At 38.7% G+C, this 26,335-nt stretch overlaps 1 protein-coding gene across 4 annotated transcripts in view; it reads left to right on the top strand.

Moving 5' to 3' along the window:
• Positions 1-26,335, top strand: part of jag2b (jagged canonical Notch ligand 2b) — a 58,964-nt gene that overhangs the window by 4,007 nt on the left and 28,622 nt on the right. For all 4 annotated transcript variants that reach the window (XM_015051278.1, XM_015051280.1, XM_015051277.1 and 1 more), the window contains exons 3-6: positions 15,967-16,021; positions 21,237-21,494; positions 22,563-22,623; positions 26,187-26,317. In XM_015051278.1, coding sequence (XP_014906764.1) covers positions 15,967-16,021; positions 21,237-21,494; positions 22,563-22,623; positions 26,187-26,317 — 505 coding nt within the window. The remainder of the gene's footprint in view (positions 1-15,966; positions 16,022-21,236; positions 21,495-22,562; positions 22,624-26,186; positions 26,318-26,335) is intronic.

The following is a 26,335-nucleotide window of genomic DNA, read 5'->3' as shown; positions in this document are numbered from 1 at the left end:
GCTAATGTTCTTAAAAATTAATAAACGACGACGAGGAGAGAAAACTGTGGATAAAACAGGAAATATCACGCCACCAATTTGACTGTATTTTAATATAAAGCAACAAAACTAATCAATAATTACATATTATTGACCAATGAGCTGTAATTTTAGGTGAGCTCCAATTCTGTTTTAACTTTCAAATCCTGGTTTACTGAGTTTTAATATCATATTTACGAGGTTTCTTGACAGGAACACGTCGGTCTCCATAGCAGATCCCATTCTGAACCAACTGCCTTGTTAACACATTTCTTAGCTTCAGGGGAAAATGCCAAGAGGTGTAATTTCAAACACTAAAGGCCATATGTTAAAGCAATGAGGCTGCCGTCTACACAGTCAGGTGTTTTTCTTCTTCTTCTTTTTTTTTCTCACCACCTGAGCTTCTGCTTTCTGTGGATTAACTCCTCGCCTCGCTCAGAGAAGCAGCCCGCTGAGAAGGCTGTTGTTTGGCTCCCTGGCAGACGCCTGGAGGCAGAGGTGAAGAGGGTTATTCTGGTGTGTTGTCCTTCTGTTAAGTGTCCCAGCTGATAACGTTGCACTATTCCAGTGCCAGATGTCACAACAAGCTTGTGGGGGTCACTGGCCGTGGCGTCGTTGCTGTCCTCACTCCAGAGACAAAGATGCAGTGTGCTGTTAGCCGAGTCATCCGGCCAGCTAACGGGCGAGGCGCGCCGTCTTGGAGCAGACTTCAGGAGACGTCCGGGAATACAGCGGAGCAGGAATTGTTTTGTTTCGACTAGAGATGCTTTTATTGATGGAGATGTTTGAACTTGGGCTGTAGCTAACAAATTTAGTGATAAATGATAATGTTGTTGTTTTTGAGACCTTTTTCACTGCAAACACACAAAATCTTACCAAGTATTTTTGGTCTAGTTTCTAGTGCAACTATATTAGTTTTGTCTTATTTCAAATGTACTAACTTACAAGTAAAAAGCTCTGGTTGCATTGGCAGATTATTTCACTTATGACATAGGAAAAATGTCTTGTTACAAGTTAAATAATTTGCCATTGGAACCAGTATTTTTCTCATTGATAAGAAATTATTGACTTAAAAGAAACTCTTATATCTTGCCAAAAAGTTAGTTTTGTCTTCTTTCAAGTGAATTAAGATATTTGTACTAGAAACTAGACCAAAAATACCTGGTAAGATTTTCCGTTTTTGCAGTGAATATAACAATAAAGGAAGAATACTTTCTCAAAGATGGATAAACTTTAAATTCTAATGACATTTTAAGTATCCAAAATAAATGAAACGACAAATATAATGAATTATGAAGTCTCCATAAATGTTCGGCTGACCCATCAGACTGAAAAGTTTTATCATCCAATTTTTGGTCGAAAGGGAGAAATGAGGAACACGATAAATCAGGGAAATGGAAATTATTGGGCTTGTTTTAATTTGCCATGTGATGAATTAACGGGCCTCGTCGTATCCAGGTCTAAGATACTTTACGGATAATGTGGGAGTTTAATTAGGAAATTGAAGGTTTTCCTGATTGATTTGCAGCAAACATTTTAAATCATGAAGTCCTGATGGGCATAAAAAACCATTTATTGTTTTAATTTCCTGTAGTGATCCTGAAACATTGGTCATCACTGGTTTGTGTTAATCCATCATATTTTTTTTGAGTATGGATATGCAAAACAGTCTTAAAGCTACAGTATGTAACTTTAGTAAAAGATTTTTTACATATTAACATTTTTTGTCATGACAGCATAAAATGGATAATCTGGAAAAAACAAAATGGCGGTACTGCAGCGCCAACTGCAGAAAAACACCAACCAATCAGAAACAACCAATCAGAGCCAAGAGGAGGGTGTTAGCCCTGTCAATCAAGCTGTTGTACGCTAAAAGTGCACTGACTTATCAACAAGCTGATTTATCTGCACAGATCTTTGATCGGCCGATACGTTCAGGTGAAGCCGATCTTATCCCACGATTTATTTAAGGTCTAAAAATCAGCCACTGTCTTCTGCTCTTCTTTGAGAGGTTTGACCGATACACCGACCCACCAGGTCATGTCTGCACATTTGCAGTTAGTCACTTTGTTGCCAAAATTAGTGACATTTCAGACCGAGAAAAAAAATGCTATTGATCAAAATCATACCTGGCAGGTCAGGCTTTTTAAAAGGTCGTTAATCGGCCAGAAGACTGGACCCGTAGCGCTGATCACACTCTCCTACCTTACGCTCTGCTACGATGCAACTTCTTCCCTGTCATGAATGCTAAGGCTAGTTAGCATAGCCACCAGTGACGACAGAAACAGTTTTCCTGTAATAAGTCGTTTCTCCACCTTTAGCTCATTCAGCATGATGACGCTGAAACCTTCCTCCTGGTTCTGATTGGTTGTTTTTGGCCTTGATTTTTCAGTTTTCTCTCGTTCCATTCTGTCACAACCTAGTGATGGTTTGAACAAATATGTAAAAGACTTGTTAGAAAAAGAAGCTGCATGCTGCAGCTATGACCACATTTTTTACGTTTTGAAATGTCGCTTGTGTCTAATTGATTAGCTGGAAGTCACGTCAAGCATTAGCCCAGTTTGGCAGGCAGCTGACCAAGTCAGGGTCTCGTCTGTCCGGCCTGATTGAGTTTCCATTTGGTTGTTTGGCGCTGCTTGTGCACTCCAGGAGCATGAATGGAGGGGGAAAGACGTGTCCTACATCCATCTGGTCGCTAATGAAATTGCTGGTGAAATTTCTCTGCCTGTCCCTCCTCGCCCGCCGGCCACATCGGCGCACCGGACGTCCGTTTGACGTGAGCCTGTCTGTAACTGTATCTGGACTCGGACGATGTGTCAAACCTCCGTCCTCTCTCTCTGCCGGAGGCGTGTAGTCAGGCAGGACTGCAGTGAATCTGGAGAAAAAGCTGAATTGCTCAGGTTTTCAGTTAAATTTAGACGTATAGAGGTTTACAGAAGCACCTAAGCCTCTCATTTGTAGGGCGAGATTGACATTTACCCTTTCATTAAATCAACTGTTTTCTAACCTGCACAGACCTGTGGAAAACAGCTTTTCTTGGCTCAAACCCAAAGTATTTGGTCTTGGCTTTTGTCCCTGCGCTCTTACGTGCTACACGCTGCTCCTTTAATGCTTACTTTATGCTCCTGTCACGCTTCTTAATTTCTTTTGCTGGAGGACAAGAATATGGAAGATATCTGTGGAAATTGGAATTAAACTCCTCCATCTGTAACTTGGCAGGTCAGTTATGCGAGAAATCATTTAATCCAATTGTTCCCACTGATGCATTTGCATGAAATGATGCATTTATCTTAAAGTTACAAATAACTTTTATTTATTTATTTTTTGTTGGAACTTTGAAAACGGAAACCTATTTAACTCCTGGACGAGCGTTTGGCTGTTAATTCAAATCAAATATTTCTTGACCTGATTGGATGGTGCTGTAGAAATATTGCTGATAGAAAGACAAAACTGAACTTCATTTGACAAATATTGACTGAAGTGTTGGTTTTTATTAGCAAATTTTGGAGAAGCACTTGTTTTTTTTAGTAGCAAATTTGTGCAACGTAACGACTTAAACCGTTCTTAACAGACTGAGTTATGTGCTGCTTTGCTGTTTGTGCCGTTTCTGAACCAAACAGCATCTATATTGCCTGTTTTCTACTAAGATAATTAATTACAAGCTGAGAATATATTTTAATCTCTTTTAGTTGGTGTGTTTGGAAAAAAATTACAATTGTGCAGATTTTAAATAAAAATCTTAATCACTTAATTTCATTGTTTTCACATAATCTGCAAAAACAAAATATTACCAAGTATTTTTGCCTAGTTTCTAGTTCAAATGTCTTAGTCCCATCTTATATCTTGCATATTTTTTTCATTAGTAACAAAATTTTTCCCATTTTCAGTGGAAAGAAATGTTCTGTCAATAGAGCTGGTACTTTTTCCATCTGTATTCCAGATATAGTGACTTAAAACAAGCTTGTTTATCTTCCTGAAAAGTTATTTTTGTCTTATTTCAAGTGCAAGACTTGGTAAGATTTAGTATTTTTGCAGTGCAGTTGCCTCATTGCATAACGTCATTTAAAAGCAACTTTGGGTTGGAAATGTTGCCAAAAAACTCCAAGTAGGTCTCGTGTTTAAAAAGATTTTAACTGAACTTCCCCATAAGAATTTCTCTGATTCTCCTATCTGAATTCACTCCTGCAGGTAGAACCTCTTTAACTCCGTTTACCTGTTTTTACTCGTGAGAGATCAAGTGTCCATGTTTTGGATGCAGCCAACTGGAAGCTAATGCACGCCGTCATGGTTAGCCACACCTGATATGGAGCTCGTCAAAGCTGTTGCTAGGAGACGGCGTGCATAGGCCTCCAGTAAACAATTATCTGTGGCTCCCTCCCTCCCCCACTCGCTCTCCCACCCATCCTCCTCTGGTCCCAGCGCTGCGGCGTGGAAAACCACTCGCACGAGTCTCACCTGTGGTTCAGCTCGGCTCTGTATTGATTATGCAATTAGCCGGCCGGTCTGCGCTCCCAAGGTGACGTGACGTTTTGTTAGGAGAGGTCTTCTTTTTCCACCAGTCATGCTGAGGGTGTTATTTATGTCTGCATCTAGCAGCTTTACTCGCTTTCAGAGGGGCAGCACACAATAAGTCCTGCTTTTTGTTTCTGGTGTAGTCCAAGTCTAAACTTTAATTTGGTTCCCAATTAGTTTCTGTTCCCTGCATCTACTTGTTCCTAGGATCCACAGCATAAACAACTAAAAATGCATAACATACATGGGTCACTGCGACAGATCCCAGACGAGCCCCCAATTTATGGTCTGGCTCCAAAACCATAAAAATAAAGGGAAGCAACACATTAAAATTGGATTTATTTAACAAAAACCGTGGCTGACTGGACAAGAGTGACAAAGAGTGAGAGTCAGTGGTGCATCTTAAGCTGGATCTCAAATTGAAGAGCCAACTGCCTCCATTTCCAACCAGCACCAATAAGGAGCTCTGAATCAGAGGAAAGGCCTGGGGCTAATTCAAAATAAAACTATAAACAAATACAAAATAACAGGCCATAGATCAAAACAAATGAATTGTACTGTAATGAACAACCTTCAACAAAAGAACATGTTGAGCAAAGTGTATGGAAAACGTACACAATCAATATTACACAGTAAAGTTTTATTCCTCAAAGTTGTTTAAAATTCATTATGTTTTGATAAACTGTTCCATGTGAACGCAACTCTCTACAATACCAACATCTTCAAAGAATTTGCATGAACATTTGGACGTATAAATTGTTTAATCTAAAAAACAGTTCAGAATATATTTTACTTTCTGGCTGTTATAAAATAAACCTGAGCTCAACCATTAAATGCTGAACTGCTGAATATTTTAGAGAGTTCAGGGAAAGGTCCACATGATGTATGGGAAGGTTTTTACTTTTGTCTTTTTTGACAGGACTAAAGATTTATCGGCTTGTCAAAGTGGTTGAGTTCAGTCAAGTTTGGTCTGTTTCTTGTCAGCAAAATTATGAACAGGGTGACTAGAAATTTCTACATGTTCAGATTGCATCACAATAAACTTAACAAGCCATGAACCAGTTTATTTATTTACAACTTTTACCACAAAGCTAAATGTCACTGCTCTTTATTTTTACCCAGAGGTTAAATTTGAACCAAAGCTGCGTTTTAAGGATTCTGCTCTCTCAAATTGTCCAAGTTCTTCTGTTTCCAGTTTAAAAAGTTGACAAAATGTCCTGAACTGTTTGTCTTCACACATCCTCTATGAGGAAGGAGCATTTCTTGGCCCTTATCAGAACCATCTGACCCTAAAGTTTCTGGATATTTGTGCGATAATGTTGGGGAGGAGACTGCAGAGATGTCCTATGAGAGCGTTTTGTTTTTGTTCGGTCTGATTTCACACAAGGTACAGCGTGTACAAGAGGAACACAACAGCTTCTCCATAACTACTGGACTCCTTTTGTCTTATTCATGTGATTAAGGGAACTGTGTTTTATGAAGTGTTTGGATTTCCATCACAGATCAGAGCAGGGAACTAATTGGTTGCCTAAAACATCGTAAAGTGGTATATCTGTTTTTGATTATGGTTAAGGTTTTTTTCTTTTAACTTTAGAGACATTTCATTCTGTAGAAAATGCATCATAATCCCTCTAGTGCTGCCCTCCTTACCCAGATATCTTACAAAGCAGCTTGTTTAAACCGTAACACAGAAAGCAAAAGCCGTTAAGTTTTTTTCTTTTTTTTTTCAGATTCTGCCTAAATTTTAACACTTTTTTGTGAAGTTTTTTTTGAAGAGTGGCAGCTGATTAAGGCATCTACAGTCATGAAAAGTATTGTTTTGGTGACCAAATGAACCTGGTTTATTTGCCTGTCGATTCTTTGAGGCTTCCTGTAAGCACAAAACATGAATAAATCCCCGTATTTATCCTCCTCACGTCAGTGGCTTAGTCTCAACAGCAGCTTAAACAAACCACCACACCGTGAATGGCTAGTATTCGATTACATGGCTTTAGCGTTCTTGAACGCGTAACCAGTATTCAAATTTAGCAGCCATGGAGACTACTTCTTCTTCTTCTTTTTTTTTTTAAACTCATTGTGCAGAAGTCTGTTTGTGAAGATGAAGTGAGGTGGGGAGACACATGAAACCTCACCTGGTTTATCCAAGCTGCAGGTTTTTGTTGTCTTGGCAATCGACGTACAATGGCCATGTTCCCAACTAGGACTGATTTTAAATTTTTAATGAGCTCATTGTAGATGGCTGTAGTATTATCCACACTGCAGATATTCGTCAAGCAACAGTGGGACGGCAAAATCGACGAAGGAAGTATTTTCCTGTTCGTTTTTCACCAGAGGGAAAATATAGCAAGTGATTTCATTTCAGTTGTGTAAAAAATGCAAAAGACAATGAAATTGTGTGTGTTGATGTAGTAGTACTGTGCTTTAGGTATTTAGAGGAAACGAGGATTTAAAAAAATCAGCAGCACTAACTGTCCACCAGCCTCTGTTCAGTTGTCATGGTAACCAACAGTTTGGCTACATTCATGTGACCCATATCTGACCTTTTCACCGCAGTTTTAACGATTCCAGTGTTTTCACCCTAAAAAAAATCAGATCTGTGTCACTTCCATATGTGGGATTAAATCGGATGCATATCCAACAGTTTTATCCGGCATTTATGTCATTAATGTGTCACAACTCTGCAACAGAAAAATACGAACGCGGTAAATCCAGATGTAAACGTTGGCTGAAAATTTTAATTATGAACTTATGAAAGGAGTTTGTCACTGAAACGCATCAGAGTCTCGCCACTGTTGGTTCAGGCTACACATCCAAACAGTCAGTACTACACAAAATGCTATTGCTTTGTTTTTATTAGCTTCCATCATGTTTATTTAGTAGTATGGACGACAATGCAAAAAAATCAGATTTCAGCCAAAACACCTGATTGTGAGTGTAACTTTAGTTTCCGCTTCTTCAATTAACGCTTTGTGTTTTAACTCGAACATGCACCACAGTATCAGGGTAAAAGTTTCTTGACTTTGGCAAAATATCTAATTATTTCATTGGTGTGAATTGTATTAATAATCAATGAATAATCGTCAACCTTTTAAGGGATGTTCTCGGTCACTAAGGAAATGCTCCTGGTGTGGGCAGTGAAAGACGGAGTCGGTTCAGCTGTCCAGATTCTTATATACTCTGCAGAGCTTAACTGCACCTGAAATATTAAATCCTACCAAATATTGCAGCTGAGCCAACCCTGTTGGCACCATGTGTGGTGGAGTTGGAGCTGCACAACCAGAGAAGATGACACTGCTGAGCTTTGCAAGGACTATATCAATCATATTGAAGCTAATTTTTATTTAGCCTTTGCTATAAAAGAAAATGTCTCTATAAAAACGGCTTAAGTGGCTTAAAAAAAGTCTGCAGAATATGCCAATTTATTTTTACACAATTAATCACCAGAATAATCAATAATGTAATCGGTAACTAAAATAATAATTTGTTGCAGCCTTAATGTATTGTGTGTTGGACATGTATTTTTTGATTACCAATTATTTACCATTACAACTTTTGACAAACTTGTGATCGGTTGTTAACCAAGAAGGCTGTCACCATGACGACCAGCGATATAATTTCAACGCTGCCATCAACAAATGTTCTGCAAAAGCCTCTCTGCATGTGTGCAGTCCATTCCCTGCCTCCTGCTAAATGTGTGGTGTGCAGGTGCTAGAGGTTCCTGGTGGAGGTAATTAAAGCATGTCATTACACGGGCAGTTAAATTGTCACCGCACTGTTGAACCTGTTTGAAATGATAATGGCGCTCGGCTGGAGGCGGCGCTGCGTCGCACTCCGCTCGGGCGCCGTGTTGCCTGGGATCAGGAATTAGCCTGTTAATGTTTCTGAAGCATGCTCATTGCTGCAGTGGCTCTCAGGCTAACTAATGGTAGAGGAAGTAATGAACAAATATTCAAATGAGCCCGACCTTTTTAAGGGGTTGCTTTTGTTGCCTTTATTGGTCACCAGCTTGAGTTTTTGCTGAAATTCATCAACTAACAAAGCGGATATCAGTTGAAATTTGAATCTGGCTTCTTCCTTTTTCTTTAATTTCTAAGCAAATAGTAAATTTGTCTTTTGAGCAATTATGAACTATTGGATATTTGCATCTAGATTTCTGTGGTTTACATGCGAACTCATTTGCACCACTCACAGAACGAACGTTAGCGTGCTGGTGTTTGTTTTCACGTGTTGCATAGTCTTGGATCATGCTGGTTAATTAGCACCAGGAGAAGGAGGGGTTTGTTGTATTGGAAGTGCATGGGTAATGACCCTGTTGGCATAGTAGCAGCATGCTCAATGGGCCGTGTATGTGTGCGCACAGCCGGTATACAGCAGCCAGCCAAATGCCTGGCCTTCAGTAACACAACTCTTGGCTCGGGATTCTGGCAACGGGCAAAACTCGGATCCCTCCATCTTTCTGTGTAGAGAGAACTCTGCCTCCTCAACCCTTGATGTATATTTGTAGCAAGCTTTTAGCTTTTTGACTTAGAGTCTTCTATAGATATTCATCTATTTTTTTTTTTTTTTTTTTTTTTTAAAGGGTAAAAATGTTGTGGTTGTTAATTAAAAGTTGGTGCAAATTGTTCAAATGTTAAGATTTGATTCATATTTTAATCCCGTATAATTTGACTCAAGCATCCACTCCAAAAACACAAAATCTTACCAAGTATTTTTGGTCTAGTTCCTAGTGCAAATATCTTACTACACTTTAAATAAGATGAAACTAGTTTACAAGTAACTTTTCAGGAAGATATAGAAGCTTGTTTTTAGTTAATTCATTATATTGGTGAAAGAGTACTTGTTCCATTGGCAGATTATTTCACTAATAGGACATTTTTCCCATGTTGTAATTGACATAATCTGCCAGTGGAACTACAACTGAGTTGCTAGGCGACTGGCTGGGCTTGGCTGGCGTTGCTAGGTGACGGGCTGGGCTTGGCTGATGTTGCTAGGTAACGGTGCAAGTGGAACTAGAACTTTCAGGTCTATATTTCCTTAATATAGATGGAAAAACAAGCTCTTATTTCTTGTTGAAAAGTTGCTTGGAAGTTAGTTTTGTCTTATTTCAAGTGAACTAAGATATATTTACTAGAAACTAGACTAAAAATACTTGGTAAGGGGTTTTTTTTTTGCAGTGTAAGATAAATAATTTTTATATCAAACTGTAACTGGATTGTTTTTTTTTCTGTTCATCTTTACTTCCTGTCACCTTCATTTTTAAGCAAAACTCATACTTTGTGCACTTTACACTTGGATATTTATGCAAAACTTTTTTCTTTTGGTTTACAAATTGAAGAGAGAAAAGGCTATGCATCTGTTCATAAACAATGATGTACATTTTATTGGGATAACACAATGAGCACATGAAGACATGTGTCCAAGTCGAGCTTCCACACTTCAACTTTCTGCTTGTATGTCAGAAAACGTGATTTATTGTTGTCTCCACCTCCTGGCCAGGTGCTTGTACTTTATTTTTCTTTTCCCTAAGGTGAGGAAATGTCCATTTACTAAAACCAGAGGTAATGTTTGCCTCTTTGACCTCATTTTATGGTGTTTGTGTGTGAAGGCTTCAAGACAAGGTCATTTTCTGTGAGAATTTCTCATCTTCCTGCCAATAACATCTCCACATATACTTGGATTTTGCCCCTGGAGGTCTTTGATCTTTGCCCCTGAACAGATTGAGGAGCAAGGTGAAGGAGATACTTACTTTCTTCCCCACCTTCTTGGCGAAATGGAAAGGAAGCAGACTTGGCTCTGTTGCGCCTTCAACACTTGTCCCAGTAAACGTCGCATCCAAAACTTCTCCTCTGGCTTTGACTTGAAATGTCTAAGCTGTAATTTTACATTTGGAGAACAAATAACATCCCCTGATGTCACTTTGGTAGTTACAGAAACGGCGATTGGAGGCTGATTGAGATCATTTTGTAGATTTCTGTTCAGTACTGGTTTCAGTCAAGTTCTTACTATGTTTTTATATCAGATAGTTCAGTAGATTTGGTTCAACAAAGACCAAAATTGCAACATTTGTTACGTTTTCAGCTTGTGTGGTTTCTCACTCGCTGTCAAACGATCCAAACTTTTTGAAAACCTGTTCCCCTCCTCACCTGTAGAAGCGCTACACCAAGAACTACTGAAGGAAGTGGCATGACACTCTCTGAAGACATGAGCGCAGCTTCCTCCTCAGCAAGATGAAACAAAATGGAGCAGTGCCAGATTTTAGCGGCTGTAGGACGAACCTTTTTTCTCAGTAGCACCAGACATGAGCATTTGCGTTGGTTATATTTACCCAGAATGCCCTGCTCTATTGTCCGGTTCATGCTTTGGAGCGATCTCCAGTCTACTCAAGAGTTCACTTGAACAAAACCGAGACCTCGAGTTTTTAGGCGGACCAGAGTTATTATTTTTTTGCTCCATTAGGGATGGGAATCAAGAACCGGTTTGCAGTAATTTAATTACTTGGAATCGTTAAGCTCCTAGATCCTGGTTAATGTTGGTGCCATACAAATGAATAATCTCCATCTTATATTAACATTTATGGTCGGATTCAATAAATTAAAATATTTTCTGACGAGGCTTGTTTATTATATAAAAAGGACCAAAACTGTCCTGCAGAAAGTTGCATTTCATGTTAAGATGCTCATTTGACAGATTCTTATTGTTTAAGCAAGTTTTAACTTGGTTTGAATTGAATTCGACATGGTTTTGAAAGATTTTATTTCCCAACTTGGTGAGAATCGATAAGAAAATTGATAAATTCTCATTAATTCCCATCAGAATTCGTTCTCACCTCTCCAAACAGACCGGATTTTCAGACAAACAGCCTGGAGTTTGATGAAATCGGACTGATCGGGATTGGTGTGAATGCTCCCTTAAGGTGATACTGAAAACATCAGAGGCTGTTTGAGTGATACAGTTTGCACAAGCTGGGATGCAGCCATTGCAAACCCAAAAGATGGGATTGAGATCACAGATTAATGAAGATTACACTCACAGCTATTATAGGCCACGGGATGAATCGCGTTTGACCCGGTGTCCCATCAGAAGGCAATAAATCAGCTGGGAAGACGGCGGTGGATGATCAGGTCACCTCTCTGTGACATGGGAAACGGAGATATACGAAGGTCACAGGGTGTTTTCCTTCGATACGAATTGTGTCTGTTGGAGGCGTCAAAAAGAACCAACACATGTGAAAGACTCGAGTTCAATCATCATTTGTGATCCCAGCCTTCCCCCGAGAGACGACGAGTCAATCAAAGCTTCAATCTACAACGCCAGACTCCGATGGTGCTGAATTGTGGGCAGACTGGGATCAGGCCTGGGATTACACACCAGACCCGGATCTCACATTCTTAGTATTCTTCGAATGCAAACATGCACGTCACCCCACATGCAGAGGGCTGACCCCTCTTTTCAGAACGAAGCGTGCAGATCCCATGCTTAGTGACCCCAACCTGCCCCAGCTTCCACTTCCCACTGCCATCTCTCCCTCTGTCCCTCCTGTCCCTTTTTATATTTCAACGACTACCTTCCACTCATCCGTCCTCCCCTTCATCTGCCGTGGGAACCTACACCTGTGGCTCTCCCCAGGCAGCACAATCACGTCTTCACCCCGCTCATTGTTAAGAGTTGGATACCTTCTTGAAGACGGGTTTTATCTCGTTGCATTAAGCGAAGATGCTCCATGTTTTTCTGCCATGTCCCAATTTTCCAAAACTAGGATTCCTCTGCCTAAATCCTCTAATCCATCAGGGGAACAAGTAGGATTTTGGTGCTTTGACCTAAAGTGTGTTCTTTGCCTTGACAGGCTGATATCAAATATTTCTACCTTGATGAAAGACTTGAAGTCGGGCAGATTGAGATCACGTTTGTTTTTTCTGAAGTGCATCCCATTTGGATTTGCTGTGAGGACTTGATGGAGGAAACCCTGGCGGCCGTCCTGCAACTGTCCTGCTCAGGCTCGGCAGCACACATGCTGACACTAATTGTCCTCGTGCTGACTGCATCTCTTCATGGACAATGGTTTTGATTGGAATGGGGGTGAGTTACGGTGTTGGGACAAGGGTCTTTGTTTGGTAGCCTTTTCCCGTTCCCTCCCCCAACCCTCCCCTTTATCCCCCTGCCCATCCATCTATCTTGTTCCGACCATTTGGGCAGCTGTCACTTAATCCAGCTAATCACAGACTGGGATGGTCTGTGGGAAACCAGTCTAGTCCATGGCTTTGCTCCTCTGACTTGAATCATTTACAGCATGTAGGCATGCAAGCAACTCTAGATCTTTGTGAAGCCTATAAGTAGTTTTTATATAGATTTATGAAGTTTCAGCCAATGATTGCCAATCACTTCCTTTTCTATGCATTGGCATACACACCCACACACCAACCCACGTGCTCAGACCGGAGCAACCTGCCTTTCCTTTTGTGGCGGGGGGGATGGGTGGAAAGGTCAGAAGCCGAGCTACGTGTCGTGGGATGATGCACGTTTATGTCACATAATCCATTGCCGGAGCTGCATCTGCTGCACGCCTGCAGTTGGATTGATGGTTTACCGAGACATTACCTGAAGTTTGTCTCACTCTTTGGTTTACACTTTGGTAGTTTCTACTTCTTACCTGTTGATTTGGGGTCTTGCATCTTCCCAGCTACTCTCTCATCAGCCGTGGTCTTCCACAAAAACACTCCCCTCCCCTTCCTCCTGCCACAACCCACAGCCAGACAAGCCTGCTTAATCCTACAGCCCAGCAGCTACCAGCTTGCAGGTCCCCCAGATCAACAACAGACTTACAAACACACACTTTGCCATCTTTCCCTCGCTGCTTTCTTGATTCATGCATTTGCAAATCCATTTTTTCCTCCCCTCAACCAACCCCCGCCCCGCTCCAATATCCCGTCGGTGACATTACACTGGAGGTCACAGCAGTCACACTATGGGTACTACGACTGTCACTGGGAGTGATGTAATGACTGCTATTTAGGTCAGCTGGTTGCCTAGCAGTGATGCTGGTTTGTGTGTGTACATCTATTTACATTTACTCAAACAAGTCTGTCCTGTGATTGTCCAAAATGCAAACAGTTTTACATTCTTTATGGGCTAAAATATAAAAAAATATATTAAAAATTTAATCATTCTATCATTTCCAATCATGTTTTTAGGCCACACCAATGAACTGTGCAGATGATGAAAAATGATTTGGTATTGATAGGCTTGATTTATCCAAATAGTTTTGCTTCTGTTCAAAATTGTTGAAGTTTTTGAGTGTAAATTTGATAAGCAAGCAAACAATGTTCATCAACACGCTTCAAGTGTAAAGCATAACTTGGTGTGAAACGTGATAATCCACTTACCGGTGATTTAACTCCCCATCTGACAACCAAGGGCAAAGCCGGTCCATGCAGTGCACATCATCATGCAGGCAGAGTCACTTTATTGGCAATCAGACCTGCAGGGGACAAAGGGAAATTGATTTTAATATTCATCAGGAAGAAACTGAAGCTCATTTGCATCAGAAAAATGATGTGAAATATTTTTATGTTTTTTGTACTTCCTAAAGGAAGCTCAGTGTTTGGCAGTAATCTACCCTGACCCCAGCTTCAGGTCATTATTGTGGTTTTTATCCAGATTAACCATTTTCAGTGGCGGGGGGGCTTGCTCTGGAATTGCAGCACCCCCACTTTTAGTTCCTTACTACTTAAAAAAATCTAAATTTTTTATAACAACTTTTATTAAAATATGTTTAAAACAACCCTGCTTTTTGACTTGAGTACAACTATCAAATGGGCAAACGGTTTACTTTAAACTGTTTTTTACTAAAGTCTGGATGATTAATTGTCCCAGAAGTTATTGCGATAAACCGTAAGATCGTCTTGAGAGCCTTTTCTGGTAATATAATGGTATAAAAAAGAAAAAAAAGTTACATTTTAACGAACATTTAAGACTGGAAAAGGAAGACATCTTAGATATGCAAAATAAATAAATTAGAAATGACAAATAAAATGAATTATAAAGTCTGTAAACAAAATTGTCCTTCAGAAAAAGAGCAAAGCAAAAACTGAAGACTTTCTGTCATTCAGTTTTTGGTTGAAAGAGGAAAAAAGAAATGAATCATACTAATGGAAATTATTGAGCTTGTTTTAATTTGATTGATTTACTGGTTATTGTCACAAGCTTCAGTTTTTATATTAATCAGAGAGCATGGTAACCCATAATTCTCCTTTTTTCCTATGCAGCAAAAGGTTTAGTTTTCTTCAAAATAGGAAAGATTAGAGAACATGCCATTCAAGCAAACTAGAGTAAAGGTAAAATAATTATTCTCCTAAACTTGTCCCCATTTGCAGCTACAAAATATTTTTAAAAAAATCATTAAAAAAAAAAAACACCAATTATCCACATTTTGCTTATTTGTCCGTTTTGTGTCAAAGTGGGAATTTGTAGAAGCTGAAACACAACAAAAGTGTTAAAACTCCTTTTATTTATGGTGTTTAAGAATCTGAATCGATACAAAACAAATTCCCTTTGGGATCAATAAAGTATCTTTGAACTTAAATTTGTGCCTCTGTATTCTGCAGTCAAAGAGTTTAAAACTGCTGGAACTGATAAAAATGAACAAAGTTTTTATTTTCACATCCTAAAGAAAATTTTATCAGCATTTACTTCCATCTAGAATAAAAGTTGAGATCTCCAGCTTATTTAGTTCAGTCACAAAACCACATTGACTTTCTTTTATTAACCACCTTTCCTTGTAGTTTTATTTAAACTCCTTGTAATGACTCCAGTTACAGCTTGTCATTTATAAAACCATTTAAAATCTCAACCCGTTAACAGGTTCAAAGCTCATTCTGATAACAACCTGCAAGTTTCCCTCCTGAGCTGAAAAGTGCTGATATTTTTACGCTCCATGCAGAGCTGGAGGAAAGTTTGATGGAGTTGATGGTTGATGCTCTTCGCTCTTCTCCAGTTGCTGCTCTTGGCTGCTGACTGTTGGACCTACTGTAGCATGTTCTCTTATTTCTGAATCATTGGGTTTCATTGGGGCTGTAACTCTAGCGGTACTCTGTAGTCAAGCCAAGTTGAATACCAGACTCTGTAGTGGCAATAAAATTGATTTTTGCATCATCTGTTCGAATGCGTGTCTGACGCTTGTTCAAGAATTAAGTGACTGAAATGATGCTCCGCTGCTTTTTGCTGATGTTTCCTTTGCAATAAATCCAAAGTTTTGTGTTTAGACTTGTGCTCCGTATTTTTCTGGAACAAAAAACATGATTTGTAAAATATATTTTTGTACTGAAATGATGCCTCTGGAGTAAATTATTGTTTTGAGACGTATGAAGAGTAAAGTCTGTTTTCTAAATGTAATTCTCATTGTGCCGCTCACTCTTTTTCTTTTTTTTTTCTTTTCTGCAGCGAACTTTTACGTTGATTGTTGAAGCCTGGGACTGGGACAACGACACGCGCAGCAGTAAGTTCATACTTTATAAGTTATTCATTTTTAATCCGTTTTCCTTCAGTCTTTTCTAGGCGTTTTTATTTATTACAGCGGTAGTAACTGTAAAGTAATCGTTTGAAACAAAATATTAATACTTTCTAACGACATCAGAGACATTTGAAGTAAAGATTTGAGGCTTGTATAAAAACTATTGAACACAATTTAGTTATTTCATTCCAAAATGTGAAGTTGAATAAATAATTCCCAATAAATAAAGATGATTTCTGCTTCTGAATTGCTATTAAGCTACATAATGTGGAAACATTGTTGTTTTTATTTCATATTAATATCATTGCTTCACTAAATGATGCAGAAACGCACTTGTATCAGATATATTGAATTGTAATTTCATTATTCTATCCCTTCAGTTCTTCAGTTCAGTTGATTTTTTTAAAGACTTTTTGCACAGCCTCATTTTGATAATCGAATATGTACCATTTTCCCAGCAAACGTGTGACTGATATCAAAATAAAAATGGATTTTTATTGATTTGAGAAACCAGTACATTTAATTAAAGGGAGGCCATGTCAAAATTACGGCTGCAACAAACTATTATTTTAGTAATTGGTTGATTTGTCAATTAATCGGATTTAAAAAAAAGCCACATTATACAGATTTTTCACTTAACTACCTGACTTTTTTATACACAATATTAGAAATGCATGAAAAGAAATGAATAAGTTTATTTCTTTAAATAAGACAAAATAAACATTTTATTGCCAGAAATGCAATAAAACTGCATTAGTTTTAGTAAATTTGATCTGGGTAAAGCTAACAGAATATTACTTCGGGAATTTTTTCTTTATCACATTTACAGACAAAAGTGATTTATCTAAAATGTAAAATGTATATACATATTTTTTTGTACAGTTTTGTCCTACTGCAGATTATTTTTTGGGGGGTTTTTGTACTTAAAAAATAACTAAATTAGTTGACGATTATTTGAATAATCATGATTAATCTGATTAATCATTTCAGCTCTGGTCAAAATTAGAAACTTGGAAAAAATTTTTGAAAATTTCTTGAACTAATTGGAAAGACCAAATGAAAAGACGCAGAAGTTTGTTCAATTAGAAGAAAAATGGTAAATTTAGTTCCAGGATTTTAATGTATTTTCAATGGTTTGGTGAATGTGAATGTTTGTGTTGGCAGAAAATTCCAGAATAGTTTTTCTTCAGGTTGGAGTTTACGCTAAAATATTTCACAGTGCAAACCTTGACTGTCGGTATGTTGGCTCTGATGGTCAGCTTTGACCAGCTATATCCTGTTTTTTTTTTTCTTTGAGTATGTCCGCCTGGTGGACTTCTTTAAACATTTTATTCCACATCTGTGCAGAATCCCTGTCTTGAGGTGGAGCAATCATCAGCTGTAATATCCGCATGTCTGAATGCGGCTTTGATCTGCAAAGATACCAATAATTAGTCAGATTCTTCTACGTGTTGATTAACGACGGTTTCTGATCATCTTGTGTTTATTTGAGGTTTTTGCATCCTGTTTTGGCGCCCTCATCAAACAGACTTCCGCCTGTGGACGGAGACAATGGAGAATAAATAGATTTTGACATCACCACTCTTTGATTAGCCGTGCGTCGTCTTTTGTTGCTGCATTAGTTGAGTAAATTTGCGGCTCTAATGGATCGGAGGCCTAATTGTTGCTCGAAACATTCCAGTCGGTTTCCTTCCAGCCTGAGCCAAGTCGCCGTAAAGAACGTAGATGGATGTTTCTGGTCCGAGTGTTTAAAGCGTTTTAAATCAGGATGTCACTTGATGTTAATCAGTTACTTTTTTTTTTTTTAATGTTGGTATTATATGTTTAGTGTCAAAAACGGACTCTGGCTATCCCAGAAAATATTTGGAAAAAATTGGTTGAACTGATTAAACTCATATTTTTTTGTCTTAATCCTCAATCTCTAATATGTGATCTAGAATTATTTTCAATATCAGGACCAATAAAGGTATTGGTAAATTTACTGCCACCATCATACATACGTCTCAGCTGATGGGTTAACAGTTGCGGTTTGGTATGATTGGCAATTTAAGAGTTTCTACCTAAACTGTGAAACAAAAAAGTGAATTTCTGGTCTTTAGAAGGTAATGGGGTATGGCTAATTTATTAAGGCACTTTACAGCAGTATTTGTAATGATTAGGGCTGAAAAATGTATTGCGGTAAAAGTATTTCATATCAGTTGATCAATAATTGTCAATATTAACTATTAATGTATTTTTTTATATATCTGAAATGCTGCCAAACTTTCCTGTTTCGTCCACAATTTCACTCCTATACTCTTTTAAATATTTAGGCAGTTTATTAGGCAGAGTGGTGGAAGTTACTCAACAAGTTGTTGCTAGGTAACCGAAGTTTGGCGGAACTTGTAACTGCTTGTGGTTGCTAGGTAACCAAAGAGCGAGAGAGGGAGTTGATTCCACCAACTTTTCTTGCTTCGTTGAGCAGCTAAACCTGTGTTGAGTTTTCTGTTCATCTTGACACTAAGCTGAAACTGTTGAATAGATAAAGCAGTTTGATTTTTTTTTTTATTTTCGATCCAGCTGTTTTTTAATTTTATAAAAAATAAAGAAAATATTGGAGAAATGAACCTTGTTCTTTATTGGCAGCGTTATGTTGCCGTAGTCTTCTAAATACGTTTCGGAAGAAAAATAGAAGTTTAAATTTTCCCTTTTTCTCCTGAAGTTGCTTGAAGTTTCTGAAAGTGAATCTACAGTTTGGCTGAGTGGGATCTGGATATTTGTCGAGACTTGCTTTCAGCAGAGCTGCACATTTTTCTGAGAGGTTCTGCATTTTGTAGTTGGGTAGATCACGCCTTCTGTGGAGGTTAATGGAGCATACAGCTCAATTTTTAATTTCAATTTGTATTTTTTCCTTTGCATTGTTTGGACCCATATTTGTTTTAAAAGGTCAGGTTAAGGTCAAAGGGTGAACATGTCAAAGAACGAAGTCCTGAGGTGCAACATAAAAACAGATCTTTAGTCTCATTATATTGTTATTATATAAGAGAAATTGGTTAGTTTTCAACCGACCAACTAGCATCACTATTATATTATCCTATAAACTGATTAAGGGTGTGTCTCCCTTTGAGGTTTTTTTTTTTTTTTATATCCCAAGACTTTCCTCTTCCTCATTGCCAGACTCACTGGTCATCCAGACGCTGTGTGTTGTGCATACATCACCTTGTATGCAGACTCACTAAACGTTCAGTATTGACGGCATGACTCTACAAGTCTAATAGACATGAAGCTGAACACGTCGGCCATGACTCAGCACGCCGGTCTGGTTCTACATGAGAACCGATGTGTGGGTCCATCAGTGGATTCCTCTCCTCCACCGTCACATCCTCCCGTCTGCCTCTACACCCCCCCATCCCACCGCGTCCTCAGGAAAGGCAGCTGGCTGTTTTCCTTGTGTTTATCGAACAGGAAGTGGAGCGGACTGGGCGAACTGGCCCACTGTTTAGACACTTGGTTGCAGAGACCGGCTTGGGCCCAGAGCCCATTGTTCTCTATCTGGCAACTGGCGAGGGTTATTTCTGTTGTTGTTGTTGCTTAATTCTGTCTGACATTGTGTAAGTCCCCAGCAGAGGAAGGTGCAGGCATGTGTGTGTGTTCCTGTTTCCAACGAGTCCAACACTGTGGAGAAAAAGAAATCACGGTCCCCGCTCCACAGCGATTGTTTGTCTGCTTTGAGCTCGCTTTGATAAATCAGATTGTTTTCCTGATGCTGGGTTTCTCAGAACGTTGTAAGCTGACAAAGATGAACATGAGTATGGAGGCCTAAAACGCTCAAATGATGGATAAATGAAATGGTTTTCAGTTGGTTACTTGATCAACTGGTAATTTTCACATTTTCTTAGGGCTGTCTTGACAAATTTTGATGGGCAATAAATTGTCACTGTAATTATTGTGATAAACGATAAGAGTTGTTTTTGTGACCATTTTCAAGATATACATCATCAGCACTGCAAGAAACACAAGTATTTTTGGTTTCATTTCTTTGTTCGCTTGAATTAAGAAAAAACTAACTTACAAGTAACTTTTCAGAAAGATTTAGGAGCTTGTTTCAAGTCAAGTCTTCCTTAATATTGATGGAAAAAGTTCTAGTTCCACTGGCGCCGTTACCTAGCAACGCCAGCCACGCCCCGTCCGTTACCTAGCAACGCCAGCCACGCCCCGTCCGTTACCTAGCAACCCACTGGCAGATTATTTCCTACAAACATGGGGAAAATGTCATTAGTGAAATAATCTGACAATGGAACAGGAACTTTTTCACCAGTTTATGGAATTATTGACTTAAAACAAGTCAGATTTCTTAAGTTATCTATAAGTTAGTTTTGTCTTTTATAAATGCTAAGATATTTACACTAGAAACTGGATGTGGTAAGATTTTTTGTCTTCAAAATTGATAAAACAAAATTAAAAACCGTTCTTCAGCTAAAGTGGATTATGAAGTCTGTAAAAATAAAAATATTAATAATCAGAAGGGAAATTTTGAGCCCATTGTAATTTATCATGTGATTGTGACGGACCTACTCCCTCTATCTGATATCAAAGTATTTTCTCAAATGAAAACCGTTTGGATCAACTTGTTTATAACTTAGTTTTCATCATAAAGCAGTTTTCACATCACTATTTTAAATAATTTCATTGCCTTCAGCAAATATTTCATTGGCTTTCAAGGCATTTTGGAAGGACAACATGCAACAATCAAGACTTGTTGGTTTTTTAACCCCAAACTTAACTTGAAATGGTTCTTACTACTTATTTTCTTTCATGTGTTGTTTTTTTCCTTTGGGAAACGGAGGGGCAATAAGGTGCAGTTTGCCTTTCATTTACTACCTTGCATTTAGACTGTCACTTAAGATCAAAGTTGGAAGTGGCTGAATTTGGCCTTAAAGACGGGGTGTGGAGTTCAATCAGTAGAGCTGCTGCACCTCTAAGGCAAAGTGAGTCCATTCAGGTGCTGAACATCTAATTAGGCGACATCGTTTGAAGATTTTCCGGGCGTGTAGCCCTGGAGCAGAACCATTCACTGAGGGACCTGATCCATCCCATCAGTCCTGGGTTGATGGCTCATTTGATCAGCTTTTGTTTCCCAAATCGGGTTTAGGGTTAATTTTTTTTCCTCAAACTTTTATGCAAACTACATCGACTGGACATGGTTTCATGTTCGTTTCAGACGGTGAGGAGCTGCTGATCGAGCGCGGCTTTCACACCGGCATGATCAACCCCGGCGATCCCTGGCAGACCAACCGCCATGACGGGCCGGTGGCTCGCCTCGTCTACCGCATCCGGGTGCGCTGCGATGAGAACTACTACGGGAACAAGTGCAACGAGCTGTGCAATCCTCGGGATGACTACTTCGGACACTATCGCTGCGACGCTTCAGGAAATCGGGTTTGTCTGGACGGCTGGATGGGCAAAGAGTGCAAGACAGGTCAGCTCAGAAAACACTTTACCAACTAGATTATAGCTGTGGAACCGACTGCTGGTCCAACCTTTTCTATAGATCATTGGTGGTTCAGTATGAGTTATAAAACCATGGTTGTGTGAATCTCCAGAGTGGAGCTTGATGGCATACTAGGGCCATTTTTGATGGAAAGAAAAAGGAGCAGATTTCCACCAAAAATTTGGGATTTATCTCAGAAATGTCCTTTTTCTTGAGTTCCAGAAGTCAAAATAGTTCAAGAAAAAAAACTCTGATTTTCTAGAAAATACAAGGACATTTCTTAAATTGGTCTAAAAATTTGAGTTCCAAAAGATGAAAAATTTCAAGAAAAAAACTAAAGTGTTTTAGATTAATTTCAGAAATGTAATTTTTTTCTAGAAAATTTGAGCTCCAAAAGTCAAAATTCCCGAGTACCTTAAGTCAAACATTAAAGAAAAAACTAACATGTTTTTAGTCAGTTTAAAATTTTCTAGAAAAGTTTAAATTAATTTCAGAAATTTTCTGGAAAAAAACTTGGAAATTTCAGACTTTTTCTGAAACTCAAATTTCAAAATTTCACAAGTCAAATACGTTCCACTTTTAAAAATGGGCAACTTTTGAAAGTGAAATTTCCAATTTTGTTTTTCTAGAAAATTTCTGAAATCCAAAATGACTTTTGTAGCAAATTTAACTTTTGAAGCTTAAAAACATGTATATGTTTAGAGATTAAACTCAAAATGTAAGTTTTCTTAGAATTAATTTTTTCCCGATGAGACTCAGAATTTGAGTGGATTATTTTTATTTTAACTGCAGTGGGCCTGACAGTGAAGACTGGGGGTCCTCTGTAAATCATTCAGCTAACCTTGAAAGGTGTGAAAAGACGCTGGTGAAATGGGTGGAGCTGTTTTTAAAAGCTGGGTAGAGTTTTACATGCAGGTCGTAAAGTTGTCCCTCGTTTCAGAGCGCCGTTAGTAACCGTGTCTTTGCATTCGGTGAAATTATGCTTTTCCCACCTTCACCGTCCATTTGTGACATTTTTCAATGTGAGAATTTAACGTTTTCCTCGTTTTTCTCCAGCGATCTGCAGACAAGGCTGCGACCCGGTAAACGGCAACTGCTCTGCTCCAGGCAAATGCGAGTAAGAAACGTTTTTTACTTTTGAGCTCCTGGTGGCAGATGTAATCATGAATAATGTATTTCTGGTGTTTTGGTATCAGATTGTTGCCACTTTGAGACAGTTTTATGTTTAAAGGGGAATCCTGCAGCATTTTGAAACCACAAAAATCTTGCAGACGATGAGAAAAGTGTAGATCTGACATCCTGAACAGAAGCAGCATCAGCCTGGTGAGGCTTGTTGTTTCCAGCCTCTCCTTCCCTTGTGGGCATCTCCCTGATCTCTTCTGAAGGCGAGGCCGAAGCCGCTCCGGCCTCCTGGTATTTTTAGCAGCTCGAGATCCTCCTCAGAATACCAAGCGCCTCATCGGCTCTCTGCACCTTGGACCGCAGAAAGACGCTGCGCCGTAAACCGTGCCGGGAATCGTCAGACCCCGGTTTCCCCCCTGTCCGCATTGCAGTCCTCCTTGAAGGGCAAGGGGCAGCGGAGGAAATGATACCCGCTGTGTCATTTACATTCCCCTAAAGTGGAAATGACGGTTAAATACAGTGACCGTTCCTGCTGGTGCCTTGTTTCCAGGATGCCTGCACATCCCGTTGTCATCTGTGGAAACCCTTCTGTCCACCTGCCGGATGTGACGACGCTCTCCACGACTTAAAAAAAAAACTCCTGGGCCAAATTTTGACTTTATCAGAGTTTTGACTGTTTCTCAAAACTTAATTGTTTTTCTTTTAAGATATTTGACTTATTTTCTCAGAATTTTAATTGGGATTTTTTGTAATCAATTTTGATGTTTTTTTTACCTCCGATTTTTACTGGATTTTTTTTTTCCAGAACTTTTCTCAGAATTTTGATTTATTTTGTTTTTTAAAACTGAATTTTGACTGGAGTTTTTCCTCAAAATTATTTTATTTTATATCAGTATTCTGACTTTGAATGCAGACTTGAAATTTTGGCTTTTTTTCCCCAGAATTTTGACAATTTTTTTCTTTTCCATGTCGTTTCTCCAATTAGTGACAGTTTTGCTGCAAATTCTGACTTTAATCTTCAGATCAATATTCAATTTTTTTATTTATTCCAGTGGCACTAATAGTCTTCCGTATAACCCAGTGTTGGAACCTGCTTCTCGTTTTTACACGTCCGCCTCATTCCGGTTGGTGAACTGCGACTGATTCATGTAAACCGTCAACAGGAAGAGCGACTTGAATAGGGGAGCGGCAGTAAAAAGTTCGTCCTGCAGGAGCATGAATTTAATGATTCCCCAGGGCACAAAAAGCTGGCATTAAATCATTTACCACCTCTTTTTTTGTTCTATATTCGCCCGTGTACGTCACACCTAAAAGCTGCTGCACAAAAGCTGGTGTGTGTCGGCTTTTACTTTGCTCCATTCAGACCGCGCCGCTTTGGGCCTGTTCCGACACATTTAAGAGGCTCGTCCTGAAAATCACCTTGGATCTGCACAACATTTTTCTTTTTCACAAAGATTCAGATGTTGTGGGTTGGAATCCATTTTATTTTGCAACCCAGCTCTGCCTACTGGGGACCATTTTATCTTTTATCATGATGATCTTATAAGAATTTTGTATTTGCATAGGAGCAAGATGCATAAATATCACCTTACCAGATTATAACATAAGCTACTTTGCATCTGCAGTCTTTTGACAAGTTACAAAATGCAATAATAAAATAAAACAGAATGTATAAACTGCTTTCTAATCACTGTGTACATACAGTCATACAGCTAAATTTTGCATTTCTGAGCAGTTTAACAATATTTTCAGGTTGGATTTGAAAACTTGCATCATTTTGAGTTATCATGGTGAATTCCAACTAATACTTAAAAACAACCAAAAATAACATTTTTATTTTACTGTTTTCTCCATTCAATGGTGAATAAAGTTGAAAACATGATTAAATTCAGTTACTGTGTGCAGCCTAGTGGTACAAATCAAACCCGTTTGTGATTGGGTCACAGTTACTACAGACACTAATCACAGCCATACAGTTATCTAAAAAAGTAGTAATATTGTCGCTTTTATCCTTATCAGAATAATGCCACAAAATATCGTGAAACTTTTAAGTCTATGTAACAAACCCCTGGATTTATTTTGCTTTCTTGTCCAGAAATGTGCAACAAAACCCCAAAATCTTACCAAGGGTTTTAGTTTCTAGTGACTTTGAAATAAGGCTCATATCTTCCAGAAAAGTTACTTTATAAGTTAGTTTTGTCTTACTTGAAGCCTCATTTCACTTGGTAAGATTTAGTTTTGCAGTGCTGGAGAGTGGCTGGTTTCCAAAGTCTTGGTCTCTCAGAAAGGCAGCGGTGCCGTCTGCAGGGGGCTCAAAATAGCCGCCAATTGACAAGGCAGCTGTCCCGACGACACCGCAGCTTTGGAATAGCAGCGTACGACTCTGTGGCTGCGCTACACCGACTCTGTGTGTATATACACAGTTGTCTCCAGCCACTCACTGCCTGAGCGAGTTTACCACCCTCGAAGCCGTCACTCTCCTTCAAAACCAGACTCCTGCTTGAGCGCGGGAGCCCATGGAAGTATACTTAACCTCTCCTGCCCTGGAATGTCAACATACACTGGGATTGCTTGGCAGCAGGCCATGGGAGCAGGACGAGTCCATCTCCAGATCAATTATATTAGGGCTTTGTTCTAGGATGCATTCATTACCAATGAGTTGACCCTTTTTGCCACATTTATCATGCAGTTTGAGGATTTATTCAACGATTAATCGGATTGACGTCTTTAAATGCCACCAAACTTCTATAAAACCCATAAATCAATTCAGAGATTTTTCTTTTTCTCTCATTTGATGATTAGAACCATAATTTCACATTATAGCTGAAACGATTAATCTGATTAATTGATTATAGTAGTAATCGATTAATCGTTAAGCAGAGTATATTTAAGATGAAAACGTCTTTGTAAATATGTTTTACCCAAAACTCAAGTGAAAGTTTTACCTAAAGGAACGTTGCGTTGCTGCATTTTAGACAATAAAATGTTTTCATATTAAAACATTTGCATCTTTTTTGTGTTAAAAAGACTCAAGTGGTTGAATGTAAAAATCATAGGATGTCCATTTTCTTTATCTGATTAATCGTCAGAATTATCTATTGCTTAAAACGATAACAGGTGAAATTCAGTGGTGTTTGCAGGTTTTTTCCTTTCAAAATAAAAGCATGTCAGTTGTGACAGCACTTCTCTGGTTATTATATTTAACTAACTTGAAATGTTTTTCAACATAATATAATAAAAATCCAAATTTCCTTCTTCTGGCATTTAAAATGGCTTATTTTGGTGATTCAAACTAAAAAAAAACATGAAAATAAATGTCGCAACTGGAGTAAAACGTTTATCATTTAGTTTGTGAAGCTGTACTGTTAACCACCATGTCAGTATTTTTTTTTTTTTTTTTTTTTTTTTAGAATTTGGGCTTTTAGGTTAAAAGTAAATATTGTAGAAATTCAAAGTAAGATTTGAGGCAAACTCAGGTTCTTGTAAGGTAAAAAAAATCTTTTTTGGGATTTTTCAGGAAAAGCAGCCGGGTCTTATTTATTAAATTTTTTTAAACAGGTGTAAGTACGGCTGGAAGGGCCAGTTCTGCGATGAATGTGAAGTTTATCCCGGCTGCGTTCACGGCACCTGCAACCGGCCCTGGGAGTGCAACTGTGAGAAGAACTGGGGCGGCCTCTGGTGTGAAAAAGGTACGCACTCTTTGTTTT

Source organism: Poecilia latipinna, unplaced genomic scaffold (genome assembly GCF_001443285.1).
Source record: "Poecilia latipinna isolate Pla-1442-1.1 unplaced genomic scaffold, P_latipinna-1.0 Scaffold1038, whole genome shotgun sequence".
NCBI classification, from domain to species: domain Eukaryota; kingdom Metazoa; phylum Chordata; class Actinopteri; order Cyprinodontiformes; family Poeciliidae; genus Poecilia; species Poecilia latipinna.
The sequence above is the reverse complement of the archived record's forward strand: the minus strand, read 5'-3'. Positions and strand labels throughout refer to the sequence as shown.